Source organism: Bos mutus, chromosome 4 (genome assembly GCF_027580195.1).
Source record: "Bos mutus isolate GX-2022 chromosome 4, NWIPB_WYAK_1.1, whole genome shotgun sequence".
NCBI classification, from domain to species: Eukaryota; Metazoa; Chordata; class Mammalia; order Artiodactyla; family Bovidae; genus Bos; species Bos mutus.
Window position 1 is genome coordinate 87423689 of NC_091620.1, and position 19133 is coordinate 87442821.

Consider the following 19133-nt stretch of genomic DNA (forward strand, 5'->3'; position numbering starts at 1 on the left):
CCAACACCACAGGTCAAAAGCATCAATTCTTCGGCGCTCAGCTTTCTTCACAGACTATATTAACAGTCAAATTTATTGTTCTTTGAGACAAATATTAGGTTTAATCTCTGTTTGAAGAGTAGAAAACAAAACATTATACCCCTCACTGTGGTGTAACTTGGTCTAATCTTGGAATTATCTTGTTCTCAAAGAGACGAGATAAAAATGTGTAAATGGTTGCACCAAAGTTGATCGCCACTTATCGAGGCAGAAACATTGTCTTTCAGTAAAGGACTGCTAAATGTATTCCTTCGTTTATTCCAATGTATGTATTCAGAGAATTTGCTGTGTTCCTGGACTGTCCTAATGTTGGGGTTTAGTCATGAGTTACATACACATAGTCCCTGTTCTCCTGAAAATTATTCTCAAGGGAAGAAAGTAGGTATTATTCATTTGGAAAGATGTATAATTGGTAAATGTTAGGGGATGCAAAGAAAAAGTATAAGAGGATATGATTCTAAGCTTCTGTAAGGAAGTGATATTTGAGGTAAAATCTGAAACATGAATAAGAAGTACATGTCATTTATTCTTGAGTTGCTTGTCTAAAAAGAACATGAAAGGGATGGTATTAAATTAATTTTTTTTTTTTTTGGCAAATGGGTGGCAACCATGTCTTACTGTGGATGGTTTGCTTTTGTCTAGGAGAAGCTGCGTTGGGTCAGAACTGGTAGACTGGCTTCTGGAGCACTGCCCTTTCGTCCAGTGCAGATCTATGGCCATAGGGGTCTGGCAGCTCCTACTGGACATGGGAATCCTGTCGTCAGGTTAGTGTTACGTGTTCTGAAGGCACAGAATCCTGAAGCTGGTAAGCTGCTCGACCAAAATGTGTTTGATTTTCTAGATGATATAATCTAGATGGAAATTGTTTTTGCTGGTAAAGTGACAGGTCATCTTTTGTTATTTCTCACACCTTTTGGTAGTTGCTGATTTATTAATACAACCTGTAAGAGTCTTTCCCTTACCCCATCTCTTCTGTATTCAAAATGATGATCACAATTTTTAAAAAAGATCAGTGGACATCTTTAGTTGCTCTAAATGTGTGATTTGTCTTGCTGTACTTAGAATAATCATCAGAAACTGTATGAATAGAAGGTGTCTGCCATTTTAATTGTATAAGGAATCATGAACAGCTAGAAATACGATCTATGAAAATAAACTGTTTAAATAGAATAGAAAATTGATGTTAACTAGACACTAAAATTGGAGAAGGAAATGGCAGCCCACTCCAGTATTCTTGCCTGCAGAATCTCATGGACAGAGGAGCCTGGTGGTCTACAGTCCATGGGGTCACAAAGAGTCAGACGTGGCTGAAGCGACTTAGCACAGACACTAAAATAGATGGTGAATATCTCTTTTCTTTGTTGAGTCCCAGGGAACTGAAGAACTATATAAGTCAAGCAGCTTGGATTCTTTATTTAGCTCTACCACGCGGGTGCTGGGTCACTGGGAAGTTCTTTTCTTCTCTAGGTTATAAATATTGAGGGTCAGAGAACAAAATAAAGTTCAGAAAGTCATACCCAAGTCCTACTGTGGGAAAGTGGTACAGATGGGGATGTGGGTGTCATCTTAGTTGGTCACACTTAGCACCTGATGCTCTTATTTAGGAAAGCAGTTAACTGCCTTTAAGGATTATAATTATCAGCTTGCTTGTGAGGTTCAGGTTTCTGGTTTGCAAAAAATTTTATGTTAGTATTTTTAGGAAACGTCTCCACTTCTTGATTTCTTTTAAAGTCGGGTTTCCCAGCCTTGGTAGTATTGGTATTTTCTGCCAGATAATTCTTAGTTGTGGGGGGCTGTCTTGTAAACGATAGGATGTTCAGTAGCATCCCTAGCACCCCCTAGTTGTGGCAACTTAGAATGTCACCAGACGTTGTTAAATGTCCTCAGGGCGGGGAACGGTTGCCCCTGGCTGAGAACCACTGATCTAAAACTTGGCATAGTTTTGTATTTGTGTACCATTAAAGTAATTAAATGTACTACTTTGGGACACTAAAAAAAAAAAAAAAAAAAAAGAAATTTCTTCTACTCCCTTGAAATTGCTATTGATTTCACCTGTCCCTTGAAGCAGAAGAGTTGTAAAATCCACGTGAATGTGCTGGCCAAAGTTTCAAATAATAAAAATAGGTTGGTCAGTAAGTCCTTTTTCATTCAATGTGATTGTGAGCATGAATGGGCTTAATTATGGTCCCATCCCTAGCTTCTCCCTAGTAATTAGTAGTTCTTTCAATTTATTACTTGGTTTGCTGCTGCTGCTGCTAAGTCGCTTCAGTTGTGTCCGACTCTGTGCGACCCCATAGACGGCAGCCCACCAGGCTCCCCCACCCCTGGGATTCTCCAGGCAAGAACACTGGAGTGGGTTGCCATTTCCTTCTCCAGTGGATGAAAGTGGAAAGTGAAAGTGAAGTCGCTCAGTCGTGTCCAACCCTCAGTGACCCCATGGACTGCAGCCCCCCAGGCTCCTCCGTCCATGGGATTTTCCAGGCAAGAGTACTGGAGTGGGGTGCCAATGCCTTCTCCGTTACTTGGTTTATGACTCTCTAAATAATATACTTTACAAAACTGATCCACACCTTTTTTGTTTCCAACAGTGGACCAGCATTTATACTTTCAGGACACCTATGTTTTCTACCAGTTTTCATCTGAGGAGTGTAGCTACTTGTACTGTGAGTTTGAGAGAGAAGAGGAGTGGCAGAATGGCGTCAGACTCTTACTGCAGCTTGTGCCTCTCATTCCCAGCCGCGCTGGCATCTGTGAACTGTAAGTACATGCTCTTTTGTTCCGTGGTAAAATTATTCTCACTTCAAGAACCATCCCTGTGTCTGGGGACTGTGCTCTGCTTTTTAAGACCATCTCCTTTAAAAAGTAATTGTTTTATTCCCATTTCTCAGATGTAGGTTCAGAAAGGTAAAATGCTGAAAATTCAGTCCAGCTAATAAATGACTGAACTGGTGTTCAAACCCCATAAGTCCATGCCCCACCAGCTGCACCATACTGCTTCTAATTTAATCACTGCTATATGAGTAGATGATCCAAATTGGGAATAAACTTGATTTAGCTGAACTTGGAATAAAATAATAACCGGCATCTAATTCTCTAGCTAAGTCATGACTTTCCTAAGAAAAAGCTCAACAGACATTTCTGCAAATAATCTAGAAGCAACATTTGGCAAATTAAAACCCATGAGTCATTATCACATGAAGATGCTGAGTCACTATATGATTAAAATGAATTTGTTAGAGGAGGTTTGGGAACAGGACTTGAGTCATGATGTGAGGAATCTGACATGCCTTTGTTTATGCACAGCATTTGTGACAAGCTTATTTTAGTATAATCAATCACAAATTAAAATTTTTAGTTAGTAATTTTTGTATATTCTGTTTCTAGAATACATTTAGATTAGAGGGCAAGTGGCATTATCCTTGCTTCATAGGTAAGAAAAATAGGTTCAGGGAGAAACACCTACAACCATAGCAAAGATGAATTACTCTTGTTTAAAAAAATACAATATTGAACAGTTAATACAGGCTTTTAGAAAAGATAAAAGTGTGAGAATACGACACTAATAGATTGATTGTAAAGAATGCACTTTGTGTCAGGAACTGTGCTACATGCTTTATATTTGTTATTTCATCTTCAGATGAATTGTGTAAAACAGTTTCTATTATTTTAAAGTGAGGAAACTGAGGCATACAGATCAGGTAACCTATCTAAGGTCACACATGTGGTGTGTGGCACGTCCCATGTCTGGCTCTCACACCCGTGCTTTTAACACCTGCTAGAGTGTGTGCCTAGGAGTTATGGGGGTCATTCTGGCTTCCCCTCTGAGATAGGATAATCAGAAGCTATAAAAATGTTAGACTGACTCTGAAATGGTTATGAATTCGGTGCTACTGGCACCACCACTGTTCATAGAGGACCTTGCCATCGTAAAGCAAATTCAAATAGAATGCATCATTCGACTAAGTACAGAAAATGTTCCTTAATGTAATAGGCGTTTAATATAGGCCAGAAGTTTCCCAGGAAAAGTCAAGGAGCATTTCAGTAAATTTTAAAAAGCTTTCTAAGAAAGAGTCGAATTAAGCTAGAGGTGGCTGTAACTTTCTGTGACTCCATAGACTGGCATTCTCTGGCAGCTCTTCTTAACCATTTCCTGTCCTGAACTTGGAAGTGTGTGCAGTCCTGATGGGTGTGCCCAGAGTGATGGGGGCATGAGGGGTTCTGCAGTAAACTTGCAAGCAGCCCTCATGGTTAGCTCTACTCCTTTCTCCCCCACTGAGGAAGCAGATTGGAATGCCAGTGAGAGGACCTTGTTACAGGGAAACCCTAAGTCTGCTGCAGGTTCTAAAAATGAACCTATTTGAAAAAATTTGGTTCCTAATATTAACTGCATATTACTTGCAGTCTTTTGTCCCTCCAGTCACCGTACCCAGTGCCATGCCTGTGGAGTTGACAGTCACGTAGCGTGCCTTGTCAGCACATTCTTTTTCTCTTGATGTGATCGCGTACATTTGGGAGTGGTAATTCCTCTGGGAAAATTGGCAGTGGAGAGCTGTAGACCTGTTTAATCCCATATTTTAAGTACAAACTATGAAAAGATAAAATTACTGAACCTACTGCAAGTCTCTTCTGGAGAGAATATATCTTTTTTTTTTTCCTCTGTACTAGAGTTATAAGCAAACTTATAAGCTCTGGTAAAATGTTTTGGGCCAAATTTTTTTAACCTAATCAAAGATTAGGTTATCCAGACTTGGAATCATCTATGGTCAGAGAAAAGGAAGGTGTCCAAGGGACATCATCCTCTTCCAGTTAGGTGGTCATAGCCCTTCCTAAGGTTCAGCGCATATGATCCCATCATAACTTCTGCTCCAATCTGGTGATGTCCATTCACTGTAGCCTGGATCCCACAGCTGTTTACTCCCTCGTGCCCTTGTGAAGTTCTGCCCTTTCCTTGTCTGGTCAGGTTCTTCCCACCCCTCAAGGGGGAGCCCAAGTCCTGCCTTGACCGCAGAGCTTCCGTGATGTCTGCAGTCTGTGGCAGCCTAGTGGAGTGGAGTGTGTGTGTTAGTCGCCCAGTCCTGTCCGCCTCTCTGCGACTCCATGGACTGTAGCCCACCATGCCCGCTCTGTTCATGGAATTCTCCAGGCAGGAATACTGGAGTGGGTTGCCATGCCCTTCTCCAGAGGGTCTTCTTGACCCAGGGATTGAAGCTGAGTCTCCCACATTGTAGGCAGATTCATTCACTCATTGTTACCATCTGAGCCAATAGGGAAGCCCTCACTTTTCGTAATTTACTGCTCTTGCTGTTTGTATCAAAAATTTTTTTTCTATTCTTTTATGTCATTCTTAGTCCTGTGGTATCCATTCCACTATATTATCCATGCATTTTTACCCATTCTAGTGAAATGCCCTCTAAAGTCCTCTTGACTCATTAACTTACATTGTCTTTTCAGAAGCTGAAAACCCATTCCTATGGTTCTTTTAATAACCTTTTTGATATCTGAAGGCTGCAAAGTTCTGCCTGTGCAGTTCCACACTGGGGTTCCAGTATTTGCTGTCTTCTCTCTAATCCCTTTAACACTATGTGAGGAAACTACCTCCTGTCCCTATGTAAAAACAATTCTGTTCTTTAAGGACGCGTTTAAAAAAAACAAAAAAACAGATTTTTTTTTTTCCATTTAAAATAAAATGTTTATATCAGGAAGGAAAATGGAACTATTGCAGGTTTTTAGGCTAATGTGAAGAAACAAAATTCATCTTCTATAGAAAATAACTTTTACATCTAAGCTGAGTAGATCATTTGAAAGAAGCGAGTGCATTGGTTGTCATGGGTAATCTCCGAGGGAAGAAGGAACAATTGTGGTAACTTATTCAAACTGACGGAGAAGGCAATGGCACCCCACTCCAGTACTTTTGCCTGGAAAATCCCATGGACGGAGGAGCCTGGTAGGCTGCAGTCCATGGGGTCGCTAAGAGTCAGACACGACAGAGCAACTTCACTTTCTCTTTTCACTTTCATGCATTGGAGAAGGAAATGGCAACCCACTCCAGTGTTCTTGCCTGGAGAATCCCAGGGATGGGGGAGCCTGGTAGGCTGCCGTCTATGGGGTCGCACAGAGTCGGACACGACTGAAGCGACTTAGCGGCAGCAGCAGCATTCAAACTGAAAGCCAGATCAAGTCATCCAGAATGTACTTTTTTCTAACTCTTTTTCATTGATGTGGGAGGAGGAAAAGTGGGGGGTAGGGGGTTAGGAATACTGAAGTTGCAGTGTAGGGAAAGGAAGCCTAATAATTCCTTTAGGACAAGTGAGACATGTTTCTCTCTTAACACTGACTCGGAGAATTTAGGCTGTGTGGGAATTTGGCTGTTTTAATTCAACCACCTGTGTTACACCCCTTGCCCGGGGGTGGGAGTGGTGGTGCTCTGAATAACTGAGTCTGTGAACCTTGATACATAAAACTGTATTCTGCCAATTACAGGGCAGTTAACGTTTACGCTGCTGTTAAAAGAGTCATAGAGGATTGCTAAAATTTAACTCACGCTGCACTCAGGCAGGTAAAGAAAAATGTAAATGTAACTTTGTTTTTCTCTAAGCGGTCCGTTGTTGGCTGTCCACATGAGTCCCGTCCTGCTGGATCACCAGAAAGAAGGAAAAGAAAAGCCCCATAATTTTAGTCTCATCGAGTAAAATTATTCTAGTAAGGGAATTTTTTAAATGTCTTTGGTTAGCTCCTGAGCGTAGCTTGCTAAAATAGTTGTCCCTCTGTGCCCTCTCCTTGCTCCTCAGCAAGATCGCCTTTGGGGACATGGTGGGTGGTGTGGGCCCCTGACCCTGGGCTCTCTTGTCACGGTGGCCCTTTCCCATGCCCGCTGATCTTGCCTAGTGACCCTGGAGTGTAACTGGGGTGAGCTGTTACTGTGGACCCAGGGCCTGGCATCATTGGGTCCATCTCTCTGGGCTTGATCAGTGCCCCTTGGTCCTGGCCAATGTGCCCTCCTGGATGTGTGCTGGCATTCTGATGCTCCTGAGGCCCACAGACCTGCATTCACTCACCTGCCCTCTGCTGTCTCTCCCTGATCTTCCCTCTATCCTGTTTAAAAAATCATGCCTGTTCATTGTTGTTCCTGTTAATGAGCAGAGCACTTAACTGGTTGGCACCTTTGATTCCTCACTAACCACCTGTAGGGAAAGATCAGCCCAGTGGGTTAAGAGGATTTTGTTGACATTCATGACTCCATGCTCTAAATAGAAAAGCAGACGGGTGGGAAGTCAAGAAGATGGGTGGTGTGTTGAGACGGTACAAGGCAGCTTGGTGTGTCTGGAGCAGCAGGTCACAACCAGAGGGACTCAGAACCTTAAGAGCACGGGTGGGGAGCAGGATCAGATTGGTTACAGGGGTCTGAAAATCTACAGGGAAGCCAAGCGTTATCTTTGTATTGAATAAAGAGAATGACTTAACTGTGTATAGATGCTGCTGAAATAAGTACAATTTACTTGAATTCATGGTAACATTTTGGTCATATATTTACTCAACAGAGTTTATGTGTCTTTGATCTATTTCTATGTTAAAGGGGACCCCCCACTCTAGTAAAATGGGCTTCCCAGGTGGTTCAGTGGTAAAGTATCTGCCTGCCAGTGCCTGCCTCCCACAGGAGATGTTGGTTCGACCCCTGGGTCAAAAAGATCCCCTGAAGAAGGGAATGGCAACCCATTCCAGTATTCTTGCCTGGAGAATGCCACGGACAGAGGAGCCTGGCAAGCTATAGTCCACGGGGTCGCAAAGAGTCAGACGCAACTGAGCAGAGCACACAACTACTTAAAAACGGAAAGCAGATGGCTTGGCCTAACCTACCCTAACGGCGCAATAATAATAAAATAGCAGTAATAGTTAACGCGTAAATGTACTTACCACATTCTGAGCATTGTACACGTGATTCATTTAGTGCTGACAACAGTAGTTTGGAGCTGTTCTGATTTTACAGATGAGGAACCATTAATACCGTGTAACTTGCTCAGAGGGCAGGCATCTGTACTTGGTGGCAGAAAGTGAACCACGGTTTGCAACCATGATACTTTAAAAATTAAGCAGATATAACCTGAGATCTACTGAATCGAGGTTGGGATAGAGAGATAAGACATAGGTATCAATATTTTTTTTAACAAGAGGCTGAGGCGCCGTGAGGTTGAAATCTGCTGTTCTATGACGTTAGTCCTACAGAAAGAGCTCCATCAAGTGATAGGGAATGTGAAGGTTAATTAAATCACAGTCTCAAAATGCTACGTAAAGAAACCAGATTAATTTTATCAGGACATAAAGATTTTATTGAGCATGATACCTGTCACACTTGGCTGACACTTCTGAAATTCTGTAAATTTAGCTTCATAAACATTTATATCTGGAAAGGGATTTTCTGAATAACTGAATTTGCTTCTCTTAGTTTTCAGGTAAGGAAAAGGGACAGGACATAGTCCAGGAAAAGACACCCCCTTGTCACAAACACTCTCCACTGAGTGACTTACTTAACAACATTTACTTCCCATCAGGTTTGTGTTAATAACTGTGCCAAAGCCTTATAAGATATGTGACTACATATAGGTAAGTAATGGAAGGCCTTTTATGAGACCAGTGTTATTATAACAAAGTTAGGAAAAGGAAATTGAGTGTAAACATTAAAACTGTAACATATTACTGAATGGGGTCTGGCAATATATAAAAATGATAATGCATCATAGAATGATATTTATCCCAGGAATATGAGGGTAATTCAACATCTAAAAATCAATCAATGTAATCCACCAGATCCAGTCCAAAAAAGAAAACTGAAAATATGTGACAAACTCTGCAGATGCATGAAAGCATTTGTAAAAATTCAACATTCATGATAAAAATTTTCAGAAAACTAAGAATGTAAGGGAATTTCTTCAATCTGGTATAACCTTACATAAAACATGTAGCTTATGTCATACTTAACAGTAAAAGACTGAATCCTTTTCCACTAAGATTGGGAACAAGGCTAATATATTGCCTCTTATCACTGTTTCCAACATGAGCCAGTGCAATAAGGCCAGACAAAGAAGGAAAAGGTATACAGATTAGAAGGAAAAAAGTAAAGCCATCTTTCTTTGCAGATGGCCTAATTATAAACATAAATTATATACATAGAAGATTCTAAGGAATCCACAAGAAACCCACTAGACCTAATAAATGGTTTAGCAAGATCACAGGCAATAAAATCAATGTACGGAATGACATTTCTCTGTACTGGCACAAAAAAAGAACCTGTGAAATGATTAGGTCCAAGTCTCAGAGTGTGCAAAAGCTGTATGTCACACACTTCATAAGCCTGATTGTAAAAAATCAGGAATTAAATAAGTAGAGGATCTATTCATGTTCATGGATTGGAAGATTCAATATTGTTTAGATATTACTTCTCCCCATATTGACTAATCACTTCTATGGCCTTCATCTGACCTGTTGCCCTCATTATACCTGCATAATATAAAACCCATGTTTGGAAACATTAACCTCTAAACAGGGAGTGTCTGGAGCGCAGTCTTCTTTTTTCTGCTGTCTCTCCAGATGCATCGTCACTTAGTCATATTTTTAATATCAGCTCTACAGTGATGACTTCCATAATTCAGATCCCTGTCTTCTCTGAGAACTTTATTATACAATAATAATACCACCACCAAACTCCTGCATCACCTCTGCCCTTTGTTCTCCTTATCCTGCCTAACTTGTCCTTTTTTATTTGACATGTTTAAGCACCATGAGAAATTCATTGGCATCCTTAATTTCTGAGATGGTGCTAGATTAACACCTTCTAACTGGAAAGATCAACTTCAAGTCTGCCATTCCTGCATCCCAAAACTTTACTTTGTATTCTTGACTTTTCCTGATTAGATTCTCATTTTATGATCCTTGGAGAGGATGAAATACTGGATGAGTAAACAAACCTTTTTTGAGTATCTCTCAAAAAATTTTTCATGATGAAACTTGACATAAGTTTTGTATTAGGGTCAAAGGTGAAGAAAAATTTCCATTTATCACTAAATTGTTTGTATAAAAAATGCTGTGAAATCAGCTGGTCTCAGTCTTTGTTATTACTCATCACTCCCTTTCCTAAGGAAATACTAAGTCCTCCAAAATTTCCATTGTTTACAGATAAGACTTACCCCAGGTGGGTAAACAGACTACTTATCTCTATCTGAGTACATCAGTTTAGGAACAGTACAGGAATTTTAACAAAAATTGAACTTTTAGGCTTGCTTGGGCCAACATTTGAAATGTAGCTGTTTAATTGAATAGTAACCATTAGTTCTCAAATCTTCAATGTGAAATGTGAAAAAGAGATATCAGTAATATTTTATTCAGTGTTAGAAGAATGTGTAACTAGATAACCTGGACCCTTAATGAAGCCTGTCACATACACAACTTTGTCCTGTTTGGTAAATTTCCTCTATAAGCATAACTAGTAGCCTGATACTATGAAAAGTCACCTTCTCTTGAGAAGTTTGCACAGGTATTTTTGTTCATGATATCAGTGATCTCAAAAAAATAAAATCCACTTCTCATATACCTCCCACCCACTCTTTCTTTTTGTCGTAGGAATTTGCTTTGTTAGGCAGAATAGGCCTATCTGGTTATCGGTGTTATGGGAAGGCCTAGGTGTGTCACCTGAGTGTCACACATCCTCTTGGGGCGTGGGTGTCGGATGTGGTAGAGATCGACTCTGTGCCCCTTGAAGAACATTCTGTTGTGGTGTTGAGGACTTGGTGGCAGTGGTTTTTAGGAAAAAAACTTTAAATTTGGCCCAATTTCTGGGAAACAAAGGTCCCTAATGCTTTTCCTGGCCTGACATTCAACAAGGATGGAATGGACCCTGGCTTGTCTCGGAGAAGGTGGCTTCTGGCATTGTCACCTGACCTGTCACTTCTTCCTGACGTGGTGGAGACAAGTCCCTTCTGCTCCAGACTCACTCTGCTGCCTGGGCTGCGGGTCTCAGTTCCTGCTTTCTCAGTCCCTCACCCTCTGTTGGTGTTCTCCTTACTTTTGCTTCCGTCCTGTTTGCTTTACAGCCAAACACCTCAGCATAACACCCAAACTCATTAGCAGTAGTTAGACGTGCCCTGACTGTCTTGGCCTCGGCTTTGCCTCTTGCCATTTCCCGCTTCCCTGTGCTGGTCTTTCTGCCAAGTTCCAGCGCCACTCCTTTTCCATCAGAACCTCACCTCGGATATCACTTCTCCCAAGACACCTCTGAATCATAGATCATGCTAAGTGACTGTTGCTTGTGTTGGCAGGGTATTTCAAAGATGGATTTTTCTAAGCCAAGTAAATAGTTTGTAGGTTTTTTTTTTTTTTTTCCATATATGTGTGTGCTGTGCATCTTCTCTTTGTTGCGGGATCATGTTTGAAAGATTCCTGTATAGTTTGTCTTGGTTCTGGTTTGTTCCATGCCCTGGAATTTCACCAGCCTCTTGCTGGGGTTGCCTGAGATTCCTGCTAAAAACTGGCTTTTTGTCAGTTCCTTCCAAACAGGGTGGGGCAGCAGCAGCCTGGCTCCGGGTGGGAGGTGGGGACAGGCCTGCCCCCATTCCCCAGGAACACCCTCTTCCTGACAGAACTCTGATTTGGAGACAGATGTGTTCTCCACCTTCACTAAGTCCCAGTCTAGATTATCTGTTTCCCCATCTATTTGCCATGAAGTGATGGGACTGGATGCCATGATCTTCATTTTTTTGAATGTTGAGTTTTAAGCCAGCTTTTTCACTCACCTCTTTCACTTTTATCAAGAGGCTGTTTAGTTCCTCTTCACTTTCTGCCATAAGGGTGGTGTCATCTGCATATCTGAGGTTATTGATATTCCTCCCAGCAATCTTGATCCCAGCTTGTGCCTCATCCAGCTCGGCATTTCACGTGATGTACTCTGCATATCAGCTAAAAAGCAGGGTGACAATACACAGCCTTGACATACTCCTTTCCCAATTTGGAACCAGTCTGTTGCATGTTCATTTGTAATTGTTGCTTCTTGACCTGCATACAGGTTTCTCAGGAGGTAGGTAAGGTGGTCTGGTATTCCCATCTCTTTAAGAATTTTCCACTCTTTGTCATGATCCACACAGTCAAAGGCTTTAGTGTAGTCAATGAAACAGAGTAGATGTTTTTCTGGGATTCTCTTGCTTTTTCTATGATCCAACAGATGTTGGCCATTTGATCTCTGGTTCCTCTGCCTTTTCTAAATCCAGCTTGACCATCTGGAAGTTCTTGGTTCACATATTGTTGAAGCCTAGCTTGAAAGATTTTGAGCATCACCTTGCTACCGTGTGAAATGAACACAAGAATGTGGTAGTTTAAACATTCTTTGGCATTGCGTTTCTTTGGGATTAGAATGAAAACTGACCTTTTCCAGTTCTGTGGCCTCTGCTGAGTTTTCCATATTTTCTGGCATATTGAGTGCAGCACTTTCACAGCATCATCTTTTAGGATTTGAAATAGCTCAGCTGGAATTCCATCGCCTCCACTAGCTTTGTTTGTAGTGATGGTTCCTAAGGCCAACTTGACTTAGCACTCCAAAATGTCTGGCTCTAGGTGAGTGATCACATCATCATGGTTATCTGGGTCATTAAGGTCTTTTTTGTATAGTTCTACTGTGTATTCTTGCCACTTCTTCTTAATATCTTCTTCCCCTGTTAGGTCCATTACCTAATAGAAACCTAAAGGTCTGTCCTTTATTGTGCCCATCTTTGCATGAAATGTTCCCTTGGTATCTCTAATTTTCTTGAAGAGATCTCTAGTCTTTCCCATTGTCTTATTTTCCTCTATTTCTTTGCATTGTCCACTTAGGAAGGCTTTCTTATCTTCCCTTGATATTCCTTGGAAATCTGCTGTAACCAGGAACAAAACAGGCAGAAATATCTATTCCCATGTCTAGGAGGGAAGTACAATTTCATAAGTAAACAGATTGATGTCAGTTAACGTGGAAAACTTTACACAGATAAAGTAGGAAATGAGCGATAGAGTGATGGGTCAGGAAAGGCCTCTCCAAGAGGTTGATGTGAGGGAAGAGGCAATGTGCAGTGTGGGTGGAAGTGTTCTAGGTTTGGGGACAGTCAGGGCAAGGCCCAGGACAAGAGCATTGAAGGCAGGGCCAGAGAGACCGAAATAGAGTAAAGAGAGCGAAAGATGGCAGCACTGTAGAGACTTTGGCTTTATTCCGAGGATGATGGGGAGTCATTTGAGGATTTTGAGTGGAGGAGGACCATGATCTAACTTCCATGTTAGCAAGACCACTCTGCCTCTAGATGAGCGATCTTGTGGCTGGGTCAGCGGTGGTTGAAGCAGAGGTGGTGAGAAGTGTTCCAAGGCGAGAGCTGCCTCGAAGACGGAGCTGATAGGATTCGGGGATGGATTCAGTGAAGAGACCATAAGGAGGGTGGATCAAAGGTGACCTCTAACTAGAAGGGTGGAGTTGCCTGTAATTAAGGTGGAGAAGCCTGTAGAGAGGTAGGGGTTTGTTTTGTTTTTAGTGCAGATTGAGTGGAACGATAATGTGTCCTGTTTGATGGTTGGGGGAACAAGGGTAGAGGTGCACTGGCTTTTGCCATTCCTGTGTCCTTACAACAGCATCCTTAGATATTGCAGACCTCCTGAACTCACAGAGACATCTGCCCAGAGCACTGTAGTTGTAGTCACTAAGTCATGTTCGAGTCTTTGCAATGCCATGGACTGCAGCATACCAGGCTTCCCTGTTTTTCACTATCTCCCGAAGTTTGCTCAAACTCATGTCCATTGAGTCAGTGTTGCCATCTAACTGTCTCATCCTCTGCTGCTGCCTTCTTTTGCCTTCAGTCTTTCCCAGCAGTAGCGTCTTTTTCGGTGAGTCGGCTTTTCACATCAGGTAGCCAAAGTATTGGAGCTTCAGCTTTAGCATCAGTGCTTCAGTGAATATTCAGGGTTGATTTCCATTGTATATATGTACTGCAACTACTTAATCTGTTCATCTGTCACTGGCCATCTAGGTTGCTTCCATGTCCTCTTGCTACCTCTTATTAATCTCTTCAGCTTCTGTTAGGTCCTTACCGTATCTGTTCTTTATCGTGCTTGTCCTTGCATGTAATGTTCCCTTGATATCTCCAATTTTCTTGAAGAGATCTCTAGTCTTTCCCATTGTGTCGTATTGCCCAGAACACTAGGATTCGGCACTTCCCTTGCAGGATCATGGGGTCAGGCTTGCACTGTTGCCAGGCAGAGACCTTGACAAGTGGCCTTAGGAAATCATAAAAGGGACTCCAGTTGGGCCAGAGCTTCCTGCTGGCACAGATCCTCAGGGATGGGTCTTCCTTCCTAGGGTCACTTCCTTTTCTCTTTCTTTCATCACCTTGCCACTGCCGTTACTGCTGAGTCCAACCAGGGTTTCTCTGTTGCCCTGTCTCTCCGGAGTGTCTCTCTTCCTCTCTTGCTTACTGAGCAGCACAGCCCCCTTAAGATGCAAGTACAGCCTTCCCTCGGCATTTGTGGGGGGCTGTTCCTGGGACCTCCATGGATACTAAAATCCATGGATGCCTGAGTTTCATGTGTAAAATGGTGTGCTACGTGTTACGGGTGGTTCTTTCTTTATTCTCCCATGCCCCTTCTGTTTGGTCATCTGTTTTGATCCGATATGTGAGAACTTTACCATCACTGGGTTGCACAAATGGGTATTTACATCGTAAAATAATCAGATTTTATCTTATTTTGCAAAAATATATTTACGAGGGAAAAGGAGTCTGGTATTTCTGGGCCTTTTGGCATTGAGCTGGGCAGGGATGCTAGTGGTGAGGAGGGAAGCTGAGTGGGGGAGCATCGTCCTTCTCTCTTCCATCCGCCCCTCTTATGCTCCCCACTGTTTGCCTGCCTCCCATGTCACAGCAGGGTGGACCTGGGGCTCCTCAGCAGACAGGAAGTCTTCTGAATTCTCAGGTAGGCAGTGGGAGAGTCCCTGAAGCTGTGGGTCTGGAGAAGAGCAGGACCACATCGGGGTTGTAGGAGGAGAACCCTGGCATCAACAGAAGATCAGATACTGGAGGAGAAGCAGAGACAAGCTGGTTAGAAGCTGGTTAAAGTATGTTATGGAGGCGAGAGCCTCCCAGAAAGGCTTGTGGGGAAGAAAGCAGGAAAGCAGAGCAGAGGAGGATATGGTGATGGAAAGATGAGGAATGACCACAGGGTGACGTGAAGCCGAGTGGTGAGAGGCACTGGAGTACCACTGAGGGCAGGAGACAGGAGAAGGTCACCGGAAGTTATGTCGATCTGAGGGCCTCATAAGATCCCGTGTGAGTGAAAACAGTGTTCGGAGATTGCCACCTAGAGCCATGTTGAGGGCAGCTGGAAGCACAGGGTGAGCTCAGGGAAGATTCAGGGGCTAGAGAAAGACTTGAGAGTTCTGGGTATAGATTGTGGTGATTGAGGGGATAAAAACGGGACATGAGCTGGAGGACGGCGCTCAGGAGAGCATCGCTCTGTCTCTCTTAGATGTGCTTCCTTGAGAGACGTTTCTGCCAGGGGTATGTTTTGTGCTAGAAGCATGATGAAAGATAGTTTTGCTTGAACAGAGATGAAAGTATTTGTCACTGAACTCCCAACAACTTGGCTGTTACTCGTTGCGTAGCCCCCATCAGTCACATACACTAGAGCTTCCCTTGGAGTTTTGAGTTCCTTTCGGCAGTTTGTTGAAAATGCATTCACAACAGAATCTGTGTTAATGGGAAACACGTCATGCACACAAACTCATCCTTCAGGTGTCTGCTGGGGGCTGAGCAAGAGATGGCACCACCAGCTGCTCTTCACCGCAGATACCGACGGGGCCTTGAAATCCTTGGTGGTGCTCTTGTGTCTAACATTCTCAGCTCCTAATTTCCTCTCAGATCTGTTCTGTCACCCCAGCATAATCTTATAAACCTGCTTTGGTGGCTTAGGTTATAAAGCGTTCTAGTCTCTTCTCAGTGTAACTTCATGTGTATGGAAACCTTGTAAGTAGATGTTTTAATAATAAAGCTTATTGTTTGAAATATTAATTATCAAGGTCATGTTTCAGAGGCTTTGCTGCACCAAAAATTAAGTTATTGGACAACATGCCTGCGCTGCTCCATACCTGTGACATGCCATTCTTGTAAAGGTGGTAGTTTGTAAGTCATTCTTCTGACCTGAAGGGTGGAACATTTTTCCTTTGAAAGGGTTTAGTGACTTTTACAGAAACCGGAAGCCAGTGCCAGAACTGATCCGACTGCTTTTCCTTTGTCCAAGAGCCTCTCCTAGCTCTCTTAGGAGCCAGGAGAAGCCCTTCTGCCCTGTAAGGCTTGCGCTCATGCTGGCCCACTGCAGTTTCTGAGATTGAAATCCATCAGTGGACTGCAGTGCCACGGGGCTGCTCTGCAGAGCAATTACCACCAACGCCCTCCCAGTCCACAGAAGGTGCTGAAAGGAATTGCTTGTGGAAATAGATCTGGGAGACAATTATATATATTCAGTTGGCATTAGTCAGTGTTTTTCCCTTTGACCAGGTCAGGAGAAAGAAATGTAATTTTTATAAGGTTTGTTTGAAGTAGATTTTATATGTTAGCAATGTACATTTATGTGGTGAAAAATTTTTCATGAATTACATTAGAAAGGTGATTTTTCTAAACAAACTGATACCACACTGTGTAAACGTTGTTTGTCTCCTTAGTTATTTAACACATGCATAATTTTCTTCTCAACTGGGCTGTGGTCTCATAAAAAAGAACAAAGTGCTCGTGCTATTGGGATCCATATAATTCCTGTCACAGGACAAGGCTTATAATAGACTATTTCCTAATAAATTTGTTTGTTGGCTGGAACTCAGATATAGTAGAAAATTCACGTTTCATATTTTCAGAATCTGGATTTAATTTAGACTGACCAGGAATTTCAATACTTAACCACATTATATTCACCCTCTGCTTATTCTCTGTGCATACCCATGTTAGTAAGTATAGTGAGTCAGGATTATTCTTCGATTCATTTGGAGAACAGTAGCAGTCCTTAGGATTTAATTGATGTGTGGGAAAGAGGCTCTTGCTGATTGATTTTGAAGGAATCGTTGGGCTGCCTCAACTTGCGTTCCTATGGTATTATTGTCACCATGTTACTCACATAAGTTACTTTCACTAATGTATGAAGCAATAATGCTGTTCTTTACCCTGTATTCCCCATAACTCAGTGAATAAATGTGAGCAGGCAAAGCTAAAGTGTAATTTATTCTTTGTTTTTCAAAGATCTCATCAGAAAATTGAAGACTCAGAAGAGAGCAGTGATGAAATTCTTGCCCGTCTAACGTCTGCGGTAAGGCCATGCGATTTCCCTGCCCAGGAGTGCAGAAATAATGAGGGGTCTTGGAAGGGAGGCACTGTGGGTAGTGATGTAGAGAGACACTTGCCCTGTGGCTGCTTGTGGGAGGCCCAAGTCAGGGCGAAAGAGACAGTGGCATTAACTTGCTCTGCTCTCAGGCAGCCTTTCCTGCAAGATTACAGATTCTGTTGATGGAAAGTTCCTGGAACCTTAGAGAAGGACTTTAAAAAAAAATACTGTATGATTTAACCTAGGGAAAGCTGTGACCTACTGCACAAAGGAGAAAGGACTATATGTTTCATTAGGAGGAAAAAAAGATCAACTCAACCAACAGAAGATCAGTTCTTCAGTTTTTAATGTACTGGATTACAACATTTTCATTATGTCTTTTAAAGCCATTAATTAGAGTCAGTAATTAACCTGTTGGTTGAGGGAAAGCTTATCCCTTTCTTCCCAGAAGAAGCTGGCCATGGTCACTAATCATTAAACTCTGGTTGTTGACAGGCTCTAGAAATCCTATCTCACAAAATCTAGCCTTCCCAAAGCTTCTTGAGTACTTCTTTAACTGTATTTAAAAAATGGTGATTGCTGAAAATCATGCTGGATTGGGTTATGTATGTGAAATGAAACTGATCTTGTATAGTTTCACACCCCAAGTTTTGGCATCTGGGCACAGCTTGAAAGTTAAAAGTTGTCTTTCTTACTCTTCTAGAATGTAGCTTAGAAAAGTAATTTTTGGCTAAATATAGTGATGAGTAGTATAAAACTTCACATGCAATGGAATCTTGACAGCGTGCTAATACAATATGTTTAACATGAGCTTTGCAGTTTAAAGGGCTTCCCTAGTGGCTCAGACAAGTAAAGAATCTGCCTGTAATGAGGAGACCAGGGTTCGATCCCTGGGTCTGGAAGATCCCCAGGAGAAGGGAATGGCAACACACTCCAGTATTCTTGCCTGAGAAATCCCATGGACAGAGGAGCCTGGCGGGCTACATACAGTCCATGAGGTTGCAAAGAGTTGGACACAACTGAGTGGCTGACACTTCACTTCACTTGCAGTTTAAAATATTGACTAAAGAGGAATACCTGTGGGTTGCAAAGTCATTAATAGCGATCTGTTTAAAAAAAAACCCACTCACTGTGTACCAAATACTGTGTTACACACTGTGTGTTTGTATGTGTATGTACACATACACATGTACACATTACACTTCACTAAAGCCTTGTGAAATAGGTGGCATTATCTCTGTTTTATAGACATGAAAGCTTCTAGAGGTTAAGTAACCTGCCCAAGGTCACCCATCTAAAAAGGATCAGAGCCAGGATCTAAACTCCGGATTTTCTACTTCTTAGTCATATTCTCCTAATCACTGGGCCTCATTTTTAAAATAATGTAACATAGGTAAGTTTCAGAAGCAGTGACTATGTAAGATGTTCTTACAGCCGTACCAGGAAGACAGGCACATTAAAAAGCTAGCTTATAAAACAACTGACAGCTGAGCACCAACAATCAGTGTGTGATAGTGAATCCAAGAACAGCAACAGAGAGCTTGGTTGAAGAGACTGGACTTGAATCAGCATTGAAAGCGGTCAGGCTGTGAGCAGGTGGAGGATGTGTACTCTGGCTGTGGGATTTAATAAAGAAAAGTAAAATACTTTTTGAACAACAGATTAACATGATGTAGACATTTAAGAAACAAGATGAGTTGGATGAAAATCTAGTTTGAGAGGCTGATGAGAACCTA

At 42.1% G+C, this 19133-nt stretch overlaps 1 protein-coding gene across 2 annotated transcripts in view; it reads left to right on the forward strand.

Annotated features, from left to right (window-relative positions):
- Window positions 1–19133, forward strand: part of RAPGEF5 (Rap guanine nucleotide exchange factor 5) — a 234995-nt gene that overhangs the window by 51411 nt on the left and 164451 nt on the right. For both annotated transcript variants that reach the window (XM_070369748.1, XM_070369747.1), the window contains exons 4-6: window positions 682–803; window positions 2628–2796; window positions 17316–17382. In XM_070369748.1, coding sequence (XP_070225849.1) covers window positions 682–803; window positions 2628–2796; window positions 17316–17382 — 358 coding nt within the window. The remainder of the gene's footprint in view (window positions 1–681; window positions 804–2627; window positions 2797–17315; window positions 17383–19133) is intronic.